Source organism: Thunnus maccoyii, chromosome 2, assembly GCF_910596095.1.
Source record: "Thunnus maccoyii chromosome 2, fThuMac1.1, whole genome shotgun sequence".
In the NCBI taxonomy this organism is placed as follows: Eukaryota; Metazoa; Chordata; class Actinopteri; order Scombriformes; family Scombridae; genus Thunnus; species Thunnus maccoyii.
Window position 1 is genome coordinate 34,144,283 of NC_056534.1, and position 26,638 is coordinate 34,170,920.

Here is a 26,638-nt window from a genome sequence, read left to right on the forward strand (position 1 = left end):
TAATTATTGAGATTTACACAATGACTGTGGGAGATGCTATTCAAATACTGAAATGATTAAATAATAGGCTATTCATATACTATTTCGGTACCACTTTCTAAAAAAGGCACCCTTTATGAGAGGCATGTAATTGTAATTACTTTATTAATGGTTTCAAATTGACTAGCTAATTCTTTATAGATCAGTTACAAGCCTTTAATATGAGCAAATTTTGGGTTGCCTGGTGTTTATCCTCCTCCTTTTTTTAGTTTTTGAGTTCTTTAGTATTGCTGCAGAGCATATGAACCAAAATGAATTTATTAACTTATTAACATTTACAACTAAGGACAAGGACTTCATGGATAGTTGTAAAAACACTTTATTATTAACTGGTAGATAATTGACCTATAAAGTATTAGTTAAAGCATAAGCTATCAATTATAAATTATAAAGCCTTTTCAGGGTTCTTTATTAGACAGTGGTACATTTTGGCAAACAAGGAGCCACAAATGTAACAAAAGGCAGTAAAAGGTTATCAGATAAAAAATTATAACAGATTACATTAATAAATAAAACTGTTAATAATTAAAATGGAGTGCAAAAAAGAAAGCCAGTGGCGGTAACTTTTATCAACAGACATTAGATGCTTTTTGCATTTATTATAAACCGATTGGAGGTTAATGGAAACGTTTAAATGTTTATATTTATTTAACACTCCATTTGAATGATTTATTAACGGTAGTAGCTGATGGGATCACTTGTATTTTTGACTTTCCTGGGGGCGCCGTATGATCACTAATGTCGGGTTGATGCACTCGAGCACAGTGACTTGATTAATATGTGTATATTTAGTGAATGTATTCATGTGTTCATACAGGCTGAAGCGAGTGTATGTATGGATTAATCACAGGGAAAGAGGCGAGTCTGGATCCCTCTGCGTCTACTGGAAGAAACTGCAGTCATGTGACCGCAAACGTCAACATCGAAATGGCAGCCTCGTGTTGAGGTGCGAGCTGTTAACGTGAAACGCTTTGTTTTCTCAACGCAAGACTCACATTTACGAGGCGAAACGACCCGGGTATGTCTCCAGCATTTCATTGGCTGCATGTGGGGAAACTTCACTGTTAGACTGAGGAGCGTCGAGACGTTGACTGTGTTTCAACTGAAGGAAACGGTTGTGTCTGTTAGCGCATTGTCTGTGACAGAAACTGAGGCCGAAACATTTGTTCTCCCAGTTGTGAAATTGGTTAAAATTGGCAAGCAACTGCAAACATCCTCCTGACGCGCTACCGTTTGCTACCACATCCACTGCCAAACAGCAACGGCGACACAATGAATGAAGCAGTTATTGTGTGTTATGGTTGGCCTGTTGATAACGATGTATGAAATACAAAAAAAAGACTCCCGACCACACAGCTAAACTCTGTCTCCGTCGTAGTGTCTTTTCATAATACCGGAAGCATTTTTGCTGTAGCTAGTAGCTAGCTAGTCGGTTAAGATATTGAACCAATGGATACCAAATTGTAAACAACAATCGCATGCGGAGCGGTTAGCCAATGAGAGAGCTCATCGATGAAGAAGACTGCAACCTGATTGGTCGGTTGGTTTCGCATCGAGTTAAATTGCACTACTATTATAGGAACACTACAGCACATAAAAGTCACTTGTGTTTTGAATTTATTGCGGTGTAAATAGGTCACAGACCTGCCTGCCAATTAAGCTATTTCATTAATATTTAACCGAGACTCGTGTGACATTTGCTCTGTCAGCATGTTACAGAGGGTTAAAGATCCAGGTGTGGACTGTGACTTTGAGCTCCACGTTAATAGTCAGTCACTGTCCTGCTCCAGCCACCTGAAGTCAACATGGCTTCCCAAAAGTCAGGTAATCATAGTGTGGGTTTTAGAATTATAATGAATAAGGGAAACTCATAAGTGTCTTTTTTTTTGCCTAAACGCTTGTGTTTTCTTTTATTGCAGTTACTATTTTTGGGAGATTTAACCAATTATTTTCATGCGATAAATGCTGAGACACTGTCTGCACTTTGCAAACGTCAACAGCTTTCATCTCAGCTTTTTTAGATTAAACTCATCTGTTGTTTGACTGCGTATTGAGTGCACTGTAGCTCTGTTGCATCAAGTAAATTTAAGTCTTTATTTACTATTTCATGTTCTTTCTCCATTTTAGACCAAGCCATGTCTCCAAAGATCACAGGAGAGTTGCTCAGGCAGCTTCGCCAGGTGATGAAGAATTGCAAATACTTTACTGAGCCTATACAAGCCTACATCATCCCTTCTGGAGACGCACACCAGGTAAGTGAGATCTCTCACACGCATGGAACAACATATTTTCTGCATTTATACACGAGGGCTTTAATATAGTCATTATTAAACATAAACTAAGACACACATGTACACGCTCACAGTAGTACAGCTGCTACTCCTTTCTTTCTTTCTTTCTCTGCGTGTGTTTGTCTTGACTCCTCACTTCTGATCGTCTCGTCTGACCTTCGTAATTAATTGTAGCCCTTTGCCCACGGCCCCTCCCTTTTCCCCTCTCCATGTAAAGCCATGATGTGAGAAGAGCAGCAAAGGTGGCATTTAAAATGTCTGACTGGTTTATGGCCTCTTTGCGCTGATTGTTAATGAAGCTGATCTCTCCCTTTTGTCTGTCTTTCTCTTTCTGTCCTCGTGCGTGTTGTAGAGTGAATACATCGCACCGTGTGACTGCAGGCGTGAATTTATCTGTGGATTCAATGGCTCTGCAGGTATGTTGTGTGTGTGTATTTTAAAAGCAAGAGGTCAAATCTTAATGCTTAGAAGCTTATGTATAAATCTTATGTACAGGAAAAAAAGGGCAGAGACATCTGACTTGTATTGTCTTGTTGATCTATTCATGATATGCCAGATCCTGACGTATCTCGTTTCGTTAGTGCACCGGATGACCTCGTGATAGTGACTTTCATTAAATACATAGCATTTCCTGTGTGAAATATCACCTCTACTCTTTCTACTTGACCTACAAATTAAACATCGAATTACAGAAGCTTGTCCTGTATATCCTGCTTCTTAGAACTGACCTAACAGCTTTTTCCCTCCCCCCCGTGTCTCACTGTACAAACACAACTGACACATTAGATGTGTAGCAGACAGACAGTAATAGACTAGTGTGTCACTTTTCTGATATCAGTTTACTTGCATACCTTCTGTCTGTTATACAGACTTGATCCGACAGAGTCTGCATCTGCTTTGTGTGTATGATTTGTGATGTACAGGTACAGCCATTGTCACAGAGCAGTATGCTGCAATGTGGACCGATGGGCGTTATTTCCTCCAGGCCAGCCAGCAGATGGACAACAACTGGACCCTGATGAAGATGGGTAATTTCCAACTTGATGTGTTTGTTGATGACAGTAAACAACTGCCTCTTTATAATGTTATATAAGCTCTAAACAAAAGTACTGAGAGTTAAGCTCCAGTTTAGTTGTTTTTCTTAAGTGATATAAGTTTAGGATTTGCAGCTTCAGATAGTGTAGTGAAATAAGGTACCCTCAGGATCAAACTGGTGAGAAGACATGACTTACAGCTTGACTCTACCAGAATGTTTTGACCTAATTTTAGAATAAAAAAAAACATGTCTCCAATTCCCTGTTTTGGCAAGCAAGGTATTCTGGTTTATGTCTGCACTTTGACCTGAGACAAAAATAAATCTTTAAAGATGTTCAACAGTGGTATCAGTCAGGCACACTTAACACCCCTTTATCTTCAGTGTTTAGTTTATCTTGTTTTTTTTTTCTAATCTTATATAGGACTGAAGGAGACACCTTCTCAGGAGGACTGGCTGATCAGTGTCCTGCCAGAGAACTCCAAAGTGGGAGTGGATCCTTGGATTATTGCTGCTGGTACATTATGGTTCCATTTTCCTCTTAAGTGCAAAAGGCTCAAGCAGTGTGAACGCTGCATTCTTACAAGTGTATAGCAAGAAATATGCTCCAGTTAACAAAAATCCTACAATTGACTTTAAAGTGTACAATACAAAAAAAATTTAAATCCTAAATCCTGTTTTTGCATCCTGCAGAGCCTCTTTATCGAACCGTAAACACCCAGACGTTTTTTTTGTTGTTAAAATATTGTTGTTTTTTTTTAACCACTTTTTGTGCATCTTAACTGAAACCTTTCTGATGTTGTATATCTCAGACCAGTGGAAAAACATGTCCAAGGCGTTGATTGGTGCAGGCCACTCTCTGGTGGCGGTGCAGCACAACCTGATCGATGCCGTGTGGCCCGACCGCCCAGCGAGACCCAGCACACAGCTCCGTACTATGGGACTGGAATACACCGGTCAGTGTGACGCTGGATTAACACACAGAGATCCGTAGTTATGAAATTCTACCAGAATTTATATTTGACAGCTAGATCATCAACATCATTTTATGCTTGTAGAATAAATGAATTCTTTTATTTACAGTATTGCCCTTTATTTGAATCACGCTGTAGGTGTAGTTGCACCATTTTTGGATGTTGTTTTTAAGTTTGACAAAATAGTTTCTGTTCACTTTTACTAGATATACAGGTTTTTGAGGAAAGTTTAATAAGCATCATGCCATGTTGATGCTATCTTCCTGTAGGTATGTCCTGGCAAGACAAGATCACAGCACTGAGAGGCAAGATGACGGAGAGGAAAATCACTTGGTTCGTTGCCACGGCGCTGGACGAGATTGCATGTATGACTAATATTTCGGAAAGTACAAATTAGTATAATTACCTCTGCCAAGGAGGTAAATGAAGACAGTCATGAGGTGTTTATGAACTATATTAAACCAACAATGTGTAGAATTTTAAAAATTTTTGCCTCCTTTTGTGATAGTATTAAAAAATATCACTGTTTTAGACAGCTTTGCACATCACTGAAGATTTATAAAGCATAAAGTAAAAAGATAAATATATTGAAGTACATTTACTAGGAAAGTCACAGTTGCATTTAAGCACAGTACTTGAGTTACTTTCTAACTAGGTCAACAATCAGATGTTCAACGACAGATAGAAATCTCAGCCCCACTGTACGAGAGTAGTGTTTGTCAAGCTCAGAGCTGTGGGCGGAAATATGTCATGCAAAAACATTTTAGCCTCAGGCTAACATGTTTTTGCATGTACATGTAACTACAACTGATCACAGAGTGAAAAGCCTATTTGAGATCTTTCATGTTCATGTAAAGTTAGTTTTCAGTTCTCGCTGTAAAACACAATCAGCAGCCGTACCCGATTTCATTTCTGTTACGTAAGTCCGTTTTGATACACGATCACGATCCAAGGACCCAGGGATGCACAGGTGTCCCTCTAGATGTCTGTTTGAGCACCTTGTTAACCGTGCCTAATGAGCTCTTGTTTCTGATTGTTTGGTCTGAGAGTTTCTGTTAATTAGAGCGAAGCTGATTTTGATTGTCATCAGGTAGAATTTAGACTCTCAAAGAGTCTCGATGGGCGTTAAATTGAAGGGGATTTGTTCAGGCATCCACAGAGGATGACTGACAGTCTACTAACAACTCATTTATACGAGGTTTCAAAGACATATTTCATATCAGGGTATTTTAAATGGATATTTAAGGATTATTATACTGTTTTGTATATTAACCTATCAAATGAGTGACTGAGTGAGTGGAAGTTACTGTCATAAAGAGACGTCACATATGAAGCTCTGCTTGCAGAAGATAATTAGGGAAATTTTAAGCAATCTTTACACAGATTTACTGCTAGCAGTTATTTTGGCAGAGAAATGTTAGTCTTTAATGTTGTTCAATGTTTTTTTTTTAATTATAAAATGTAATTGTTTCCTTTTCTCAGGGCTTTTCAACCTCCGTGGTGCAGACATCGAGTACAACCCAGTGTTCTTTGTGTATACGATTGTAGGCATGAACACAATAAGGTAATGAAATATGACACGCAGCATATTGGTTTGATCGGTGTCCTATTAATTACTACATTAATTTTTAACCAGATAATCAGCAGTACTTAGACTTCCAAATACAATACAGATAAGTCCTTTGACACTTGCACTCCACCACAGTACGTACAAAGTCCAGTAACAATATAATAATGGAAAAAAATACCCCATTACTCCATATTGAAACATTTAAAGCAAGTAAATCAGTATTAGCAATATGATGATGAACTGTGATTTACTTTCCCTATCAGATACCAGTAATATACAATCATTTTGGAGAAATTTACTGAACTTCACAGTACCCTCGTCCATCCTAATCAGCGCATCGGCACCCTGAACTCCTGGAGGAACAGACAATATTTCCTCACTGAACTAAACTTCCTCTCTGCAGGCTTTTCGTGGACCTAAAGCGTCTTTCCGATCCTGCGTTAAGAGACCACCTGCAGCTGGACTCTCCCAGCAAGCCCGAGCTGAGTATCCAGACGTTCCCGTACGAGTCGGTTTACACCGAGCTCCAGGCCATCTGCGCCGCACTCGGCCCAAAGGACAAAGTGTGGATCTGTGACAAGGCCAGCTGTGCTCTCACACAGGTCATCCCCAAGGTGAGAGAGTGCCGCCGAGCACGCCGAACATTCGAAAAAGATAGTTAATCAGAGTACATTGTGTTTTTTCTCCGTTTCCTGGTGTCTATCAGATGTCATCATCCGTGTCCTTACACCCATCACTTGATGTATTTTTAAATGTTTCCTTGTAGTTCGATTGATGCACAGTGTCACTCAACAAACGTGTTGCGGTTTTGTTTGTGGAAGGACAGAGACATAGTCATCATGTGGTACAATCTTAAAATTGTATGATTGCATTTATTTCATCTACTTAAACCAGTAGAACACAACATTTAAGCTGTTTTAATAGCATCAATTCTCTTGCCTTTGAGAGTTGGATTAATACATTACTTGAAATATTTCAGATTTAGAAATTGAAACCTGTTTTATCGTAACATTTATTTGAAGGTAACATCAGCTACTTTCCTCCTGATCTGTTTCAGACCCACAGGACTCCAATTCCCTACACTCCACTCTGCCTCTCCAAGGCTGTTAAGAACACCACGGAGATTCAAGGCATGAGAATGGCTCATGTAAGAAGCTTTCACTCGTTGTAAAATCTTTTATGACATCTTCATAAACCGTCTGTCTGATTTCCCTCGTTTAAAACGTTATGTTAACGGGCGATTTTCCTGACAGATCAAGGATGCAGTCGCCCTTTGTGAACTCTTCGTTTGGTTGGAAAAGGAGGTATTTCAATTCTGCTTTTCAGGTCATACATGTTTAGATCTATAAGAGAAAAGAACAGATTCCTCCAGTCTGTGTCACTGTGTCACTAGGTTTCCACTCGCTTCTCTATTCTTACTTAAATACTTTTTGTGCTGATTAAACCCCTGATATGGATATTTTCATTGTTATAGAAACTGTTTAGAAATTAGTATTTTACCATCTGTTATTATTATTATTTGTTATTTTGGCCTGAAACACACCAATTATATATCCTTGAGTTCCAAGAAACAATATCAGTATTAGTGGAAATAATGTGTTCAGGCGGAGGATTTCACATAACTCGGCTTTGTTTTTCTTTCTGTCTCTGCGGTTATTGTTTTATAGATTCCAAAAGGCACCGTGACCGAGATCTCCGCCTCTGATAAGGCTGAGGAATTACGCAGGTGTCTCTTTTTGTTTTTTCCACAGATGATTTGCAAACCACTTTGGTTTTTCCTTGTTTGGTTAACAAGTTCATCCAGTTTAACTTCTTGTCAGCTTTACATGCTGTGGAAAGATGAAAGATGAAGACTTTGACAGATGTGTGCATATGAAGAACGCTTTGATAAAGACCATTCTGAACTTGTGTCCCCCTCTACTGGATATGGAAGTGAAACAAAAATGTTGACTTGAATGTGTCTTTTTCAGTCAACAGAAACATTTCGTCGGCCTCAGTTTCCCCACCATCTCCAGCGTCGGTCCAAATGGAGCGATCATACATTACAGGTCAGTTGGTGGATGAAACAGGCCCGGGTGTGAGGTATTTATGTAACTATATGTTTTTAATGGAAACGGTTTTCTTGTTCCTTAATACAAGTGTCTTTTTTTTTCCCTTCTACAGACCGCTGCCTGAAACCAACAGAACGCTAACCATGAATGAAGTTTACCTGATAGATTCTGGAGCTCAATACATGTAAACAAAATCTATCATTCATTCTCAAAACAGTTTCATTTAGATGAACCAATCATGTCCAGGTTTGGTGTGACTTGCATGTTTCAATTCAGACAATCATCACCTTCCTACCCGGTGATGCTAGGACACAAACGACACAGGGATAGCTTTGTATTTTGTCCATTACATCCTTTTTTTCTGCATCTACCAACCAACAAGTTGGTAAATAAGTAGTAGTACCTAGTAAATAAGTGATAGAACATTGCTGATAATCTGATATTAAATCACGTTCATGTTCTTTGGGCAGTGATGGAACCACAGACGTCACACGCACCATGCACTTTGGGACACCATCTGCTTTTGAGAAGGTACGTTCTATATTTGAGAAGGCAGTCTATCCAATTGCTTATTCTATATAAAATATTCTTATATTGAATGTGCAAAAAAACTTCCAGTTCCATTTTGCATTGACTAAATTTATCCCAGCTCTGATATTTATTATGTTTTTCTTTTTATTCCTCCAGGAATGCTTTACCTACGTACTGAAGGGACACATAGCCGTCAGCGCTGCCGTTTTCCCCAACGGAACCAAAGGTGCTGCCCTCCGCTCTCATATTACCTCATTAAAAAACTAATAATCATAAATGTTCAGCATTCACAAACAGTAAGACTGAAATGATTCCTTTTGATACAAGTATTTCTTTAATCTCAGACAATAACAAGTCAACAGCTGTGGTGTTTGTCTCTCAAAAATACTGCTGTTGACCTTTTGGCAAATCAGTAACTCCTCTTGTGTCGTCACACTCATGCAGCTCTGGAAAAATCCAAGCGGGAACAGTGTTTAGAGAAAAGAGACTTTGGGCCAATGTAATTACTCTACAGAGAACTTAATCTTTAACTATAACGTTCCCATCGGGCCAATCGGTGGAAATATCTAACCGATGGTGTCTGAGATATCACATCACATCGCAGGGACCCAACGCAGGGACCCAACCCGGTCCGTAGCTGTTCCCTCACTGGCGCAGAGAAATTTCCAATGTCAGAATAAAATCATGAGAGTTTTGCCAGAGTCGTGGCGCGCTCCCAACAACTCATCTTCATCGTTTGGTGTAGGGTGATCAAAAAAACTCAGTCCGAGCTTATGTCTTAAGTCGGTCGGATGAAATCAAACATATTTAATATTATCGTAAGTCTTCAGTCTCCGCTCATGCAAATAGTGAAGTTCAGTGACGTGAACATTGTCAACGACCAATAGGTGCGCTCTCTCCAGCAGCAAACAGGAAGCAGCAAACCGTCACACACACACACACGATAGACAGTGAACGTCTCGGCTTGGTAGCAAGCGGAGGTGACAAAATCCAAAATATTAAGTAATACAGTTTATCTTCGTGGATTATATTGATGCTGAATTGACAAGAAGACTGTCGACATATGACGCCTGCTAATATGTATATTTTTTAATGTTTTGTCACCACTACGGCAACACCAAGTAAATGCTTGATTGGTTTGATTAATGGTTTACAGCCTCTGGGACACACTGGATGCTGCGTCTATGTGTTTATATGATTACTGACGATGGCTGATTGTACTCAGTTTCTAATGGCGGTATGCAGTTAATGGATGCCCTTTGTGTGTGTGTGTGTGAAACATGATGCAATAATGTTATTAATGACTCCTGATCAAACTTGAAAGCTCATCATTCTTGTTGCCCTTTAGCCTCCCTTTTTATAAGTCACATTAACATTAATTCACTCACCCGGAAAAAGCGAATATTTCTCTATAGTGTGACCTCTTCTTTCTGTCGGCTGCTGCGTGTCTGCAGTGTATTTACCGTTTGTTATTCACAGGAATCGAGTTCAACTGTGTTAAACTGTGACTTTGTGCCGTTGAATAATTATCCAGGCTGCTGCTGTTTCTTCTGTATTTTATGCAGTTTGTGGGTTTCCAAACAGAAACACTCCAACATCCAGCAGCTGAAAGCGTCCAGATACTTAATGGTTGAAGGTGGTTTCTGTGGGCAGCCGTATGCTGTGTAGCTGTTTTAAAGTTGTAAAAATACAAGTACAGGCCTTTTTGAAATGTGATTAGCTGATATGATCTAAGAAACGTTAACCCAAAAAAATGAAAATGAGTTAATAATAGGAGCAATCAGTGTGTAGTGTCTGTTTCTCTTCACAGTTGTTGTTCAATTACAACTGAATTAATTAATTTAAGTTTTCTTTGGCTGGTTTTTCAGGACAAACCACTGCACACAAAGGGCAGCTTGTTTCTGCTCCATTGTTCCATTAGGAGCACGATGGGAAATAATCTCAAAAGGAGTCTAGTTGTAGTCTCACAAACAGTGATGCTGCAAGATCCTCAGACTTTGCAAATTATTCGTCTGTGACTAAAAACTCAGTGATTGACTGAGACTGAGACACGTTGTCTTTACATGTGAGAGGGTGTCAAATCTTTTCAAAGTCTACTAGTGTATGATATGTTTCATTAGAAATGTGCGAAAAACAAAACTTTTCAGGTTTATATACAAAGTGTAATCGCTACGTTCAAACCTCGGTTAACTCTCCAGGCCACCTGTTGGATTCGTTTGCCCGGGCCGCCCTGTGGGACTCCGGGCTGGACTACCTCCACGGTACGGGTCACGGTGTGGGCTGCTTCCTCAACGTCCACGAAGGGCCCTGCGGCATCAGCTACAAGACGTTCGCCGATGAACCTCTGGAGGCCGGCATGATCGTCAGTGACGGTATGGATACAGATCATTTTATCACACATCTCGTTATGAAAAGCGTTGCACACTATATTGTATTTTCACCTTTTTAAAAGCAACAACATCTGACCAGCAGTATAGTCTTTAATATAAACAGACTGATTTAGGCGTAATCTAAATGTCACCAGCACCACAAGAGCAGCCCATAATTAAACAAACTAATCTTCACAGGTGTCATAAATTGGCTTCAGATTGCACTGCAGGAATGAGCGATAGATTGCATCTGTTTCTTTTCTTCCTCAAAACAGTACAACCAAAAAACGGATGCAGCTACACAAACATAACATAGTCATCATAAAAGATTCCCCTCTGGAAGTAGAAATATTGTGTTTTGATCAGCATTGAAGTGGTTTGTCATTCTGGGAAACTGAGAGGAACCTGTTTCTTTGCAGAAGTTTGTTTATGTTGTAAATCATCTCATTTCTGGTCTTTTTTTTTTCTAGAGCCTGGCTACTATGAAGATGGATCTTTTGGCATTCGTATTGAAAACGTGGTCCTTGTCGTACCGGCCAAGACCAAAGTAGGTCCTTTAACTGAGAACCAAATCAAATGTAAAATCAAAACTTTAACTCAAATCAAATAAAACTGATGAGTTTTTGTTCTCTCTTCTGTGTTTCCAGCACAACTACAGAAACAGAGGCAGCCTGACATTTGAGCCCATCACTCTGGTTCCTATCCAAGTCAAGATGATGAACACAGAGATGCTCACTCAGAAGGAGGTAAAGAATATCCAGTATGATTATGTTTCATAGTGTAATTTAACAAAGACAAATTCACCATCATGTACTTAAAAATGAATCTCAAAAGGCTTTTATTGGAAATATTATTAACACATTGCTTCAAACACAACAGCAGCCTACTTTCTACCAGCCTACTGTACATTCTGTAAGAGATTATGAGAAAAGTGAGAAATGGTTTAGCAGTTTAGCTTCATATGATCTAATATTACAATCATAAAATATACATATATTCCTATTACATTATTCACTACTTTTTAAACTTGTCGAGGAGTCTGTTTAGGTTTCGCAGCCCTTGACACTCTCTTCTCTGTCCCGCAGCGGGACTGGGTGAACGAGTACCACAGGAGTTGTCGGGAGGTGATCGGAGCCGAGCTGGAGAGGCAGGGCAGGAAGGAAGCTCTGGAGTGGCTGATGAGAGAGACCCAGCCGATCGTCTGAGGCCTGACTTTTGTGCAATCCAATCATTTTTGCCCTCAAGTACTGTATGATCAATCGCTCTACAGTGAGAATTGTTTGTATTTTTCTCATCTTTCTCTGTGTCTCACACTCGGCTTCTTTTGTAAAACACTGTGTATCAGCCGTTTTATTAAAGATCATTCAAAATCAAATGAGAACTTTCCTGTCGTGTACTTTTTGTCCCATAAATGATTTTAGCTTTTAAGGATCTGTGACAGTCTCACATTCAAACAATCAGACGATCTATTTAGGTTACCCACTGGGTGCTTTGTAACCCAAAAGCTGTGGAATTTTCTTCAGATGTACATAGTGTTTTATGCGAGGTGTGTATGACAGCATCACTATACAGTAGTTCAGCACTATCCTAATAAAAATTCAAAGTACATCTACAGCTTAATTTTAGCATCTTTCAAGTTAAGATCTTCATCCACCTCTTGGGTATGTTACACTTTAAACCATGCTGCACTTCTGTCCAGTTATGTAGTTTATTTTGTGGTTTATTTTTTTAATTTTTCTTTTGGATTTGGCAGAAACAGTCTTAAAAAAACTCTTATTCTGAAATTGAAACTCTGCAGTTAGTTAGTTGTTATGCATGAAGAGATTTTTAAGACTTAAAGGGGTACTCCAGTGATTTTTGTATATTTGATTAGAAGAAGAACTGCAGAGGCAGAGGCCAAGATATCCTGACTTTTAATCTCTTAATATGGGTCAAGCTGCAAAATTGGATTGGATTCTACAATTCCCATAATGCAACTCAGTGTCTTTCGTTAGACCTTCCTTACCTGGTGAACACCTGCGTCTTTCAAACCTCTTTTTCCAGGCTGAAAGCTTTCTGTTATAAATTTGTAGTCTATGCTGATATAAGCCTGATGACATCACTACTTTTTAAAGACTGAGTACTCGCCTTGACAAGTAAACTGAATTTCCTGTGTAAAACTGGCCCTAAGTGCTCCTTTAATGACGTGTACACGGTGACATCACTTTTGTTCAGTGCAGCTGCACGGGTCAGACCTTTCAGATTCAGGACAAGTCTCTCAAGTCTCTCCCTCCCACCCCCGTAGGGTAACACCTCACCGCCCTCTAAAGCTGCATGTAAAAAATCGGAGGGTCCAGGATGACGCCGCTGTTGGGATCGTTGGCGTACTCTTGAAACGACAGCGGCAGCGACAGTGCGGTTTTCTCCTCTACTTCGTCTTCTTCCTCCTTCACTCCTACAGGCAACGGGTTACTGTAGATGTAATAGATCCTGGAGTTGTCCTTCGCCGCCTCTGGTCTCCTGAAGAAGGCGAGAGGGTTGATAAAACTGGTCGACCTCTTCACTGCTTTGACCGCGACGGGGTTCACTGGCTCGCCTCGGGTCACTGCGCTCTCATACACGTGGGCTCTCTTTGACTGCCTGATGAAGAAGACGGCACTAATTGTATTAATGACTTTAATGTCATTTTACTGTACTGAATTTACAGTAATCAGTAAAGACTAAAATTACAAGTAGACAGGATATGATGCTATTAAACTAGGTGTAAAAAGCAGATACACAACTATTCACAGTAGTAATGATATTCGATTGTCACCTGGTGCGATTGTAGCAGACCGTGATGCAGTACAGGCCGGTGATAGTGAGGATACACAAGGCCAGGGCAATCATGACAATGTTAAACACTTTGAACTCTGCAGAGGATAAAAACACAAGAGTTCCACTTAGTAGGAACACTGAGAGATCATTCAGTTCAATTTTGTTAAGAATTATTAAGATCAGTCCTGTTTTGTTACGTAGAAAAAAAAATAGGTTGGTCAAGAGACTGCAAATGATAGGTCTTCTTTAAACCACTTGCAAAAAAATACTGTGAAATGTCAATAACTGATATAAAAAGAGTATAACACACCAAACAGGGCTGTGTTCATCTCCTCATCCTGCAGTCCCAAAGCTGCAGTCTCGTTCAGATGGAGGCCGTCCGCCGTCATCGCTCCGTTCGCTTGGGCTCCACTCATGTCGCTGCCATTGGCTTCCAAAACATGGACTAAAAGGCTGAGCTTCAATCCTCTCTCACTGGTTTCAATAGAAACCCGGGCCATGTGACTCAACCAGCTTGACTCAGTCGCTGTGGAGACACCCCCTCTTTTGTCACCCCTGCGGTCCAACTTGGATACCCCCTTCTCCCTCTCTGCTACTCCTCTTGTTTACTGCTCATTATTCTGTTCAGCGTTTTTTTTTTGGGGGGGGAGACGCTGAGGGGAGGGAGATGTTGGGCCTTTTATACTGTTTGTAATAAGCTGAGTGGTGACCCAAAACGTTCAGCTTGCAAAGACTACCACTGGAAATGTGTGAGAGGACGCAAAGAGGAATTTAACTAAAGCTGACGGGGTTTTCTCATGAGTTCTTTCTCTTTAAAAGCAACTTACATCCTTTTCATGTCTGACGTCTTGTCGCCCTCCATACTTGTGATCAACATGCTGTAATTTGTGCGCTACTGTATGTCTTAAACTTTCAAAAAGATTGTGTCAAATCTCACAACACATCAGTAAATCATCAAAACCCCTCTCCTTTAGAATAACAACAGATTTTATGTCCATGTCTGCCATGTTTTCACACTTGTTACCTTTATGTTCATTGATTAATTCATTTTAAAATAAATAAAGCATTTATCTATTTATGTATCTATCTATCATCGCTGCTTCTTTGGTGTGTTTTTTGGGGGACAAGAGTAAAGTACATCAAATCACTCAAATCAGCTGCAAGAGCCAAAAAAAATCAGCAAAAAAGGGAAACAAAGACAGCATTCTCCTTTTGCCTTATGCTTCACTTCACCCCGCAGCCCCATGGGAGATATTATGCAATTAGTTGAACATCTAATTAAAGAGGGTTTTGTTTCCCTGTTTGACAAGACCAGCTGCTGTGTAGAGTGAACATGAAGAGAATTTGACCTCTTTGAGTGACCTTTGCGTTAACCTGCTTGGTGGATTATGCATCAGATGATACACAATGTGTGCTGTAAGCTAAAAATATGACCAGAATGTTATTTGTAACTCCTTTTAGTGTATTTTTCTGACAACTTGGCACAAACAAAGTATTTATTTACTGCATAAGTGACTGGAAAGAGATGGATCCATGCATACACAGCTGCTGGAATGCACTGCAGTTGAGTTTTCAGGCACAGGCTGTCATCAAGGCAATGATGTCCGATACTGGCACATACTCTGACTTCTAGATGTTAATATCAGTAGAATGGATTTGACTAATAATAGTATAAAGTTAGCAGTAGATGATCAATTAAAAGTACCAAATAAATGTTAGAGCTGTTGGTCAAACGTCTTGGAAATGAAAATATCTTTCTGATATCTTCCCAGATATTTTCTCTCTCTTGCTATTTTTGTCTGATTTTTCATTTCTATTTCTATTTCCTGAGTTTGAGACTAAATAGATGTTTGTATATGTCTGGATACAATATTACCCTAAACCTCCCTAAACTGCTTATTTGAGCTATTACATCCATGACCTTAACCACCTGGAAAAACAGTCTCAAGCTTTTTTTATTTTTATTTTTTTACTTCTCATGCATCACTTAAACAGTATCAGTTATATAACAAAGAGACTATCAGGTAAATCTATGAAAACAAAGTACTTAGTAACTGCAGCACGCAACTACAAATCAGACAACTAAATCTGATTTCTTTTTCCTATTATGGGAATGTCCATTATGTTTAACGAATCGTCCACTAGGTGTCAGACCTCGCTTGTATGATTGAGCATCAGTCTGGCGTCCACGTAGCTCAGTAAAAGGACAGCTCCGTGATATTTATCAGTCTGGCAATTTGGGGTTGAGTGACGGCGGTGTCCTTTGTATTCCAAGTCAGCGTACAGTAAAGAAAAACAGATGGAGAGAGATTGACTGATTAGGAAATAAGTCGTGACACAGAGGCTGAAATATCTGTTTATTCGCCTCCTAAACTACTTTAAAGCCTGTTTAATTTTCACATCCATCCTGGTTCACTGCAGAGTTAAGATGTTATGATTTAAAGGGGCATGTGGGTGGCATTACGTTGGTATGGTTTATTTGAGTGAGCCCAGTATGCATAAACCAACTCTGTCTGTGGCTGCTATCATGGGAATGAGTGTTTTCTCCGTTTCACCCAGAACTAATGTATTAACACTGAGGAGGAAATTACTTTATTTATCATGATGGCTAATCAGTTGCTGGGCTGAGAAAACGACAATAATGACATTTACTCCTTTAACTGGAGTTGTACTTGTTTGCAAGAGTAATTTGAACCCATGTATAGTCTTTGTTGCTGCAGATGTAATGAGATTTACTTACAATTAATACCCATAATAATACATTGTAATTCAGAGAGATTTGAGTGTTAAATCCTCATTTTAAATCTCGCACACTCTCTTGATCACGGGAGGGAGTTTTTACAGTCAAGTGATTAGGAATGACCAAGTTTTTCAGTGTTTCACAGTCACTTGGTTGAATGTCAGCAGGGAAAGAAAAAGGGAATCGCTGTATCTCGAGCTCCGCTCTGTGTGCTTCGTTTGTCTTTGTGTTGGAAAACCTCATAAACTAACAATGGTCAGTTAATAAAAATAGCTGAGAGTCATCTGGATTTGCTTTGTGAACTTATTTCACTTGGTTTCCAATTAAAATACTCTCTAGCCTCTTTTTCTTTTTCGTCCTTTGAGAGGTGCATGGAAAACATTACATCCATCATCCGGTAACAATGTTTTCCTTTCTGAAACGTTTTCTGTAACTGTTACAGACAAATTTCAAATTAGCAAATTTTTTGCTTATACTCTAGCGGATTTTTACAACAGTGCTTTTTGTAAAATATCATAACATTATTCATATGTAGATAACTTTATTTAACCAAAGACCTCACTGAAATTGAATTGTCAGGAGTGTCCGGGCCAAATATCAGTACCAGATGTAATATTGAACAGAAAAATGACGTAACATTAGATAGAACAGCAATAAATTTACTATGACAGGGAATATAAAAAGAGATGCGGAGCAGATTAAAATCCTTAAAAATAAATATATAAAAACAATGTATCTTAATATTCCAACTAAACACTCACAGCTAGAGCAGTTTGTCTGTAATTCAGTGAGAATAGTTTTAAAAGAATGCAAAGAGATTTTCATTTCATTTGTGAAGGACATAGCACATACTATATATCACTCGTGTTAGTGCGCTACCTTACACAACCGCAGCCGTTGCCACATCTGGCAGCTGCTAATGCAGGGTGCTTGCATTTAGGGAGGGGGATGAGGGGTGCGGGGGCAGAAATTAAGTACTGAGGAGGGAAAGTATTTATACTGTTTATATAACATAAACCATCTTGATGTGCTGCCAGGTTAAATAAGAAGTGTATCTGTGGGCATGTCAGCTTTAGGAAACACAGTGAGTAAAATATTTAACGTCAGTGTTAATGCATGCTCTTAGTTTCGCAGCACATCCACACCCAGCACCTCACTTATCAGCATAACAGACTGTTAATATACGGCCTTGTTACTTCCACTATAGGTCTCACATACACACCAGAGGTCCCTTATCAGACGGCAATAGCACTTTATGTTTTACATTTAGATGTCAGGCATTTTTTTATGATGTTTCTATACATACCAGCTTTCCATTACTGAGAGGGTGATATTTCATAATCTTGCTCAATGACTGCTGATTATTAGACATAATGGCTCGTAACCCTTCAAACTCACTTCTTCTCAGTCTCCTCTGTTCTCTCTCTTCCTTCTGAGCTTGTGTTTATTTTCTATTTGATTCAAAATGTGATTTCTTTATTTGAAATAGGTGGCATCTGCTCCCTATTGCCCTAAAATGGAATACAGTTTTGGCTTCATGTAATGTTATCATAAGGCCTTGTTTGCCCATATGAGTGCATTTACAGAGTGGATCTGCTGAGGGTCAAGCGGAGTGAATGGAGTCCTTTATTTTATATTTTCTTATATTTTCTTTATATCATAAAATGCAGTAAAGTCAATCAATCATCTCTCTTATAATTCTTCCTACTCTCTGCGAGTGGCCAGTGAATTCCTGACCATCCCTCATCAGCCTGCCTCACCCCGCCTCACCCCCTCTTCACCCGCCCTCACCCTCTCGTCCACGCCGCTCTTCTGCCTCCCCCCTCTCTGTGTTTATACAGAGGCTGGTGGGGAATTAGCGTTCTGGCGTGATCCATTTGTTCTGATTTGGTTCAGCTGGAAGGTCCTGCCTTGATTTATTACACTTGTCAGTTAAACTTCTGGAGGTAACTTTTTTAATACACAGACTGGGTACCGCATGCTGCTCCTGTTCTCTGATTTTGATTGGTATTTGTATCAGTGATCATACCGCAGAGTATCACTGACTTCATGGTGAAAGACTCACTGTTGATGGAACTTTAATATAAACAGTATGTAGAAAATACGAGAAAGGAAATTGCAAAATTATTATTACAAGGGTTCATATTGTAAAGTTTGCTTGATTTATTTTTTCAAATACACAGTCATGCAGGAGGAGAAATTTTCTTTTTCTTGTAGTTTAGATGAAAGGGTATTTATACAATAAAACTGCATGCTGAGATCTGACAGACAGAACAGTAAGTACTGTGCCAAAGTGAAAAAAGTAAACTGTGACTGAATATTATAAACATCTAAATTGTCTTAATTTGTACAGTAAAATGTATGTACATAAGTAGAGAAAAATATGAATTAATGTGACTGTGATCTATTAAACACCATAAACTGCTAACTTTTTTCTAGAAAAAAACATTAATTTATTTGAATTGTAAGAATTTTCAGCTTTTCTGTGTTTTATATCATTTTAAATGTAATATCTTTGTGTTTTGAACTGCAACCGAACTGTGACCGATCAGACATTTCATAAACCAAACAATTGATGAATTGAGTAGAGCATCTTATGAAGATTAATCCATAATGAATAATCATTAGTTGCAACATTATTACTAAGAAAATGTACAATGTAAGTTATTTATGAGACATTGATGTCTGACTTAGTGCCTCATTTATAACTGCAAAAACAAGTTATCTGTTCTCACACCTGATCATTGCAATCACAAATATTCAGTGTTCACCTACTGTGTGTATTCAGAGAGCCATGTGGCACTTCAGATACATCAGATTATGCACATAATGTAAATGATAGGAATCAACTTAAAGTGGACATTACACTTGCGCAATCCCTATCAATTTCTTTTCATTTCACTGTAACCTGGAGAATCCACTCAGTATCAATACTGCTTTCCGGGAATCCCTGGTTATATACATCAAAAACAATCAGCAAAGAATTGCCATATCAAACAGTAATTACATGTGGTGTGTGGTGTCAATATATCAATTTCTAGAAAATCCTTCAGTAACAACTAGGATTATTTCACTCCACTGGCCGATTTCTTCTCGTTCTGTAAAAAGTCTTTAAGCTTTAAGACTAAATGACTTGTCCTGACGGATGTTCGAATGATCCGTTCTCTTGGCAGCATGAAGGTAAAATCTATTTTGGCAGCTAGGAGACTAGAAAAAAGACCAGCGTTGGATATTTAATGTCAGAAACAGGAGACACCAAAGAGCCGTGAGAAGTCAGACGTTGCGTTTACGTGTGATTTAATGATCCCTGCTGTCATCGCTACTCTGTCTAATTAGAACCGAACATATGATATTGTGGCCCTCGGTGGACGCCTGTGAAACTTTACCAAGCAGTATCAGAAAAGAGGCTATGCATGGTGCGTGACCCATAAAACATGCTAATGTGCTACTTCCGCCACCCTGTCTGACCCCTGGACTCCTCACTGTACTACATGGGAAATGTACTCTGAGGCAAATCAAGTTTAGTTTATTTAGATTGCAGCTAACAAACAGTTCAAGGCAACAAGGAAAACTGAGGCCTATACAGACGAAAAGCGAGAAGAAACACATTCTTTGTGTGTGTTTAAGTGTGTCCAGTGTAGCAAAGGACATTAATATAGTCTGTTTACACTTTATGTTCTCCCAGCACCGACCTAAAGATTTACAGTGGAGATTTACTCTTCATCATTTCTTCTCTCTTTTATAAAAACAAGCAATTTTCATAAACAGTATAGCCTATATGTAATCTCTTAATATATATCCGAAAATCTCCTGTTTCAATTCAGGGATTCGCTGCTCCCAAGCCTGTGCTGATCCTAGTGCAGTCAAAAGACACAGGAACTCCTCAGGCTGTGTTTCATGTTGTGCCAGTATAAGTATACAATATTCTTCTCAGATATGAAAAAGTAAGTGTCTACATGTTTCAAGCAACTCTTTAAAAATATGTAACATTATATGCAGATTGACATCTCTTCAAAATCTTGAATTTTTTAATTGTACAATAGGTTGTAGCTTGTTTTAAAGGTCTTAAACTTGCATTAATCGATATTTTAATAATATAATATGAATAATATATAGAGGCACACCCAAACAGGTGTTTTCAATTAATCTGACTAATTAGATATCTGCTGAGGCTGAATGGAGCTATGTTGGGAATCACATTAGTCAATGCGCCAACAGAATGATAAAGATGTAAGGTTCTAATCAGGAAGGTAAGTGAAAACATCTGTGTGTGTGTGTAGATGAAACGATTTAACACGATTCTTCTTTTAGCTCATTGTTTTTCCGTTTTACTCACATTTATTGTAGTCTCTCGCATTTATCCTCACACCAAACAAACTCTTGTGAACCCACTGTACACCACCTACTGCTGTAGCTACAAAAGTCAGACAAGGTTAGCAACTAGCAAGTGAAGAAACTCAACATCTAGCAGCTAGACTCTGAAAATAGACCTAAAAGGAGAGTTATCACTGATATTATAATGATTAAGTGGACAGCCACATGGAGATGTAGAGATTACTGTTTATATATTTGCTTAATGTTTTGATATTTCTTTGCCAAAACAAGATTCCTGCAAGAGAACAGAAAACATTTCAACATTTTGAGAAACATTTGTTGTCTTATTCAAAGTCAAAAGTTCATTTTCAGTTCAGAGATAGGACTGAAGTGTGTTAGTCTAAAGACTGGAAGCACAGAGAAACAAGTAGCCTATAAGTGACAAAGACAAACGGTCTCATTTGCCCACCGCACCTTAATAGCTGGCTGCAGTAGCGAGGTAGCTGCAGTCACCTGTTTTTTTTTTCATGGTAGAAGTACTACAAAGCTGTCAAGCGTACAGTGAGGACATGAACTTTGTGTGCAGTAATGAGCCCAGCTGTTGTAAATTCAGTAATAGCTTATAGCAGGTCTTAAATCTGCATTGTTTTTACAATTCTGTTAGCAGGCGCAGGCTGCTGCTTCACCGTAATACCAGCGTTTGATTTACATCGCCACGTTGTTTGTGTATTTCAATAAACAACATTTAACAAATGGAGGATTTGACTGAATCAGGGAACAAAAAAAAACTCACTTAATTTTGTATACTGTCCAAATATGACAGCATCTGTGTGTGGTAAGCTGGCCACTTGATTTTTATTTGAGATTTCTTTGCTGGGAACTAAACCTCTTGAAATATCTCTGTAATCCCACGGGAGTGCCCTATCTGCTCAACTACCACCTGCATTTCACATCTATCTCTCAAATCATGAACTTTCACCACCTCAGTACCGCAAGCATGATGGTTCATCCCCCACACCTCTGTGCTCAGTCTCAGCCCAGCTCCGTGCACTTGTTGGCCGACCACCAAGAGCCTGCTGCATCCCTGAAGTTATCCAGGCCTAATCCTCTTCTTGCCAGTAGAAAATACTGTACAAATGGGCTCGGAGGCTATGTGTGGGAACTGCACGCTAGACGAAAAGTAACACACCGGCTGTGGCTGTTTGACCTCTCTGGACAAATTCTGCAAGAGATTGTTGGAGGAGTCTGCATGCATACGGAGTTACGTTTGTGTCTTTATTATGAAATCAAACAGACTAGTTTTGCGATCAAAAAATAGATTTGAGAGCAAAACTATTGATACTGCAATCAAAAAATGTTTTATTGCAAGTAAAATAAATTACCAGCGCATTGATTATCTGTTGGACTTCCAAACTCCCTCTCTCATTTACTAACTGTAGATGTTGCCAAGCTGTCACTCAATAGATACATATCTTACATCTTTCAGTGTAGCCTCCCGCCCACGAAATTCAGCTCAACAGCAAGCAACACTTTTTGATTCATATTTTAATCACAAATTTATTTTACTTGCAATAAAACATTTTTTGATTGCAGTGTCAATAGTGTTACTCTCAAATCTATTTTTTGATTGCAAACCTATTCTGTTTGGTTGCATAATAAAGATGCTAAAGTAGCTCCATATATTTCCACAAGGAGGAAATACAAAAACATAATAGAAGATTTGCACCAATAGGCTGTTTTTGGAGTGAATTAATTTAAATATTTGTCACTTTGGGCGATGAAAAGGTCAGTTCTAAATGTTTGCATGCAAACAAAAGGAGGAATAACCAGCCTGCAAAAGTTGTGCTTATATTACACCTGAATAAGCTAATGGGCTAGTATGGACTAGCCATACAAATACTGTGTGGGAGCAGATTTCTTCAGGGTTGGGGTGCATAAAAACCAAACTAACAACCAGGACTCAAAGGTGTGTGGCAGGTACTTTAATTGCCAGTTCAATTAGGCTGTTCAGAATACCTGGATTTCTTATAATGTGCTTGATATTTTGCTTCAAAACTCAATCCATATGATAAATGGAATAAAATAGCATTTAGCGATACTGTAATAGACAGGTATTTAAAAAATAATGCAACACAATAGCAATATCATTAGACATCACCTTTGGTGCAACGGAGTTACATTATAATGTGAACTGAAATGATATATTATGATATACTGAATCCAAAAGCTGCACAGAGTCAGTAATTCATTCAAATAGGAATGAAATAGTAATGACAACTTGATTTATGCGTCTGCGTTGAGGGGTTACACTGTATCTACAGCAGCTTCATGCACAGGTTTCAAAGCTGTTGTGCACCTCCGCAAAAATGTAACTACATGTCGGGACTACTGCAGCTATGGAGATACCGTAGGGGGGGCCACAAGAACTGTGATTGATCAGCATTGTTCACATCCAGCAAAACCATTTCCACTGAAAACCTTTGGCTCACCTTGGCCCCTGTTCACTATCACATTGAATGGAACAACATACTTACATACGTAATGAAACAAAGCAAAACTTTCCACCTGTGGGGTATTTAATGAAAGCACAATACCGCCTGATCACTGATATACCCGTTTAGTGTTGTGTTGGTGATATCAACAAGTGAAATCTGAGGCTTTACTACAGTCAGACTCCCATTAAGCCCTCGCATCAAGTATAAATCCAGCTTTAGTTGCAGGTCTCCAGAAAATGTCAATTCCATCCACCACATCAACTCACTATAAACTCTGACAAATGCTTAATGACAGCCTGTTGGACTATAACTGAGGAGCAGGACAGACGTCATGCCAATCATTGCACTGCAAATGAGCAAAAACAGAAAAAGTTCCCATGAACCAAGACCACCTACGGTCTCTGTCTCACTACCACACAGCAGTGGTAGGATTGCAAGATCGCTTCACTTCAAAAACAACACTACAATATAAATATCCTGTCAGCGTAACAGACTGAGGTTAAAGGTGACAAGATGACTGATGATCACAGTTGTTGGGTCACTTAATTGTTTTATTTTTAATTTCATAAAATATAAAACAAATGCATGCAACTAGACAAAAATGTCTTAATGTCTTAACTACTGCTCTGTGCCTGCAGTCGCTGGATGTTGCCATATTTGGAAAAAGGCGATTACCTGTATCCTTAATTAGAGCTCCATGGGTAGCCCTGCAGAAACTTCAGTGTTTCAGTAAAAACATTCAATGCATTCTTTGCTATTTAAGTTATTTTTAAGTATTCCAGTGACAATTTAATGACTTTATCCATACATACAATATATGGCATGTTTGTGAAGTTAAGGGTTCATAGTTTATGTTCCAGATAAACCTTCAATTCAATGAAAGAAATAGAGTGATATACTGAATACGTACTACGTGTGTGCTCTTGTGTATATGTCTCTTATAGAGCACAGCACACACTCACATACTTGCATGTGTATGTGTGGACCCTAGGGTTCCAGTGTTATCTAAAAAAGCCCATCAGATGTATATTTATCTTGGTCTGTGTGACAAAGCAGACTGGGGAGTCTTAGTTAAACAGTTTCTGCAAAACAAACTCCTTCTGCCAAAGCTGCTGTTGGCCAGAAGAAGTCTGAACTGGGGCGGCTCGAGAGAGGAACTGAGGCCAAAGAGCCGTTCTCTGGAGAAGAAAGGAGTAAAGAAACAACGTCACGGAAATATTTAACTACTCTTTGCTCGTGTTGGTAGAGTTTATTTTGTGTTTGTATGTTGCAGAAAAGTACATATGCCATATGGGAAAGAGAGGACAGTGACACTTCCTGTTTATGACATTTCTCTCCTCTTACTTATATTTCTTTTTTATTACTTTTTTTTTTCTTGTTGCTGCACTTTTTAAATTCCTCTTTTCCTCTTTTCTCCTCATCATTTATAGTATTTGACAGCAGCCTTATTATACTGCCTGTGCAGGGGCAGCCTCTGTCTTGATCATCTACTTCCAATATTGTTATAGTATGTGATAACACAGCTACTTTCTGCAATCCATCAAGTCAAACTGGGTTACCCATTCTGAACTCTTTTCTTTCTGAGCTCCCAGATAAGATAAGGCACTTTTTGGAAAATGTACAATGATGGTGTCACTCGATGAAGTAACAATCTAAATAACATTAGTGTAAATTATATTTAGATTAATGAATCATTCATCATGGATCTGAAGAAAGATAAATGTGTGTTGCCTTATGTGAGGCGATATGTCGTTAGCTGAACTTCACAGTTGACCTTTTAGCAACCTGTTTAATGTCTAAGAAAGAAAAAATCTCCTTGCAAAGTTGAATAAAATGTTGCCCCAAATAATACATTTAGGCTGTACTTTTGTGTTATCTAATGATCTTAAAACCATTAACAGTTTTTTTTACGAAAGTTATTTTACCTGTCTGCAAATACAGATCTGAAAAACTATAAACGGGGATTCATTAACACTCAACCACATCTTAATAGAAGTTGTGGTAAATTCCTTCTGGTCCTTGATTTAAGATCAAATACTTTTCCTAAAGAATAATTTTCAATTGAAGGTCTTTTACAACCTATAAGAGTACAATTTTAATGGTCTACTTAAAGGCTTTGTGTACTTTTCTCATTGGCAGTTATTAATGTAAAGCCTGACATATGTAGTGTGTCAGAGTGTGCCATGTTCAGGATTATACATTAGTAGCGCATTACAGGAACACTTATCCTCGCCCTCCCACCTCCCTGTGATGGATCAGTGTAATGTCAAACTGTGTTTGGTGACATAGTGGCAGTACTGTAGTCCAGACCCCCTTTGTTGAGTCTGACTTTGGGGGAAAATCCACCCTTAAACTGTCATTAGTCTGTAATGTTCAGTGCATTACAGGAACCCGCCTCCTTCTGCGTAGTATAAAATCTGTTTCGAGACCCAAGAGGAAGCTGTAGAAATTAAAATAAAACGTACATAAAACGTATGTACATACGTATATGTATGTACATATAAATGAGCATCACATCCCCAAAATGCAACACGTCTTCTCACTGTGTTTCGCTGTGGTTTGTTGAGGCTGCTTTCAGCAGAGAAATCTGTCTATCAGCCTTTGTGTCTGAAGGATTTCTCTCAAGTGGCATCCACAATGTCTGAAAGAAGGTGCCACAGCCAGCAGATGCAGTTCCTCTAATGGTTGCTGGATGTTGGCTCCAAAATTAAACTCTGAAGTGACCCCCAAATCCTCTGTACAAATACAAAGTACTACATCAGAGTCAATAATTTAACTGACAGGTCTGTCAGCTTTCAACACTCAGCACAGGTCAATGCCACTTGACCCACCTAAGCTCCATTCAGGTTTCTACCCGTTGACCAAATGTGGACTTTGTGGCTCCAGTTAACTGATGGACATCTCGTTTGCATCCGATGGGTTTCATCAAGAAAAATAAGCTCTTGCTTTTTGATTCTGTGGGAATGACGACACAATTTTTTTTTACATTTGTTTATATTGTAATTTGATGTCACATCATTAGTATTTGGCCAGTTATTCTTGGTTAAAACACCACTAAACAAGCATATAGATTAAAAGAAAGAAAGGTAGATCGACAGCTTTTTTAATTGTGCAGTTCTTTTCTTCATACGAGAGTGGACCTAATGTTGTTATGCATTCATGTAAAAAAACATTGACAGACATATGGGGGGGGGGTATGGTACTAGGATGATGAAAAAAGTCAAGGCTGAATTATTATGAAGGATTTTGAAATAAATTAACTACACACTTCGCAAGACACAAACAAATACCGACTGAGGGGAGAAACATATATATCAGAATGATGGCAAAGCATCACAGTAAACTTGCAAAGGTGCATGTGGGAAGATGAGTATACTAGCTCGTGGCCATTTTTAGGTTTTCTGCAGAGCGACTGATGGCTCCTGGAGGAATCAA

General features: G+C 38.9%; 1 protein-coding gene across 3 annotated transcripts; it reads left to right on the plus strand.

The window, feature by feature from the left end:
* Positions 1-918: 918 nt before the first annotated feature.
* On the plus strand, positions 919-12,233 carry xpnpep1 (X-prolyl aminopeptidase (aminopeptidase P) 1, soluble). Of its 3 annotated transcripts, none has more exons than XM_042397029.1 (21): positions 919-1,057; positions 1,749-1,863; positions 2,167-2,291; positions 2,683-2,746; positions 3,254-3,358; positions 3,788-3,880; positions 4,176-4,319; positions 4,607-4,702; positions 5,820-5,901; positions 6,311-6,521; positions 6,965-7,054; positions 7,161-7,211; positions 7,575-7,633; positions 7,878-7,955; positions 8,071-8,142; positions 8,429-8,489; positions 8,646-8,715; positions 10,688-10,861; positions 11,329-11,405; positions 11,506-11,604; positions 11,944-12,233. In XM_042397029.1, exons 2-21 carry the CDS (start codon positions 1,845-1,847, stop codon positions 12,061-12,063), a joined length of 1,890 nt encoding a protein of 629 aa, XP_042252963.1. In that variant the 5' UTR covers positions 919-1,057; positions 1,749-1,844; the 3' UTR covers positions 12,064-12,233. The 3 variants fall into 3 exon arrangements, with proteins under 3 accessions (XP_042252963.1, XP_042252985.1, XP_042252974.1); XM_042397040.1 differs by lacking the exon at positions 919-1,057 and adding an exon at positions 1,081-1,575; XM_042397051.1 differs by lacking the exon at positions 1,749-1,863 and having other exon boundaries at positions 920-1,057.
* Positions 12,234-26,638: the final 14,405 nt, after the last annotated feature.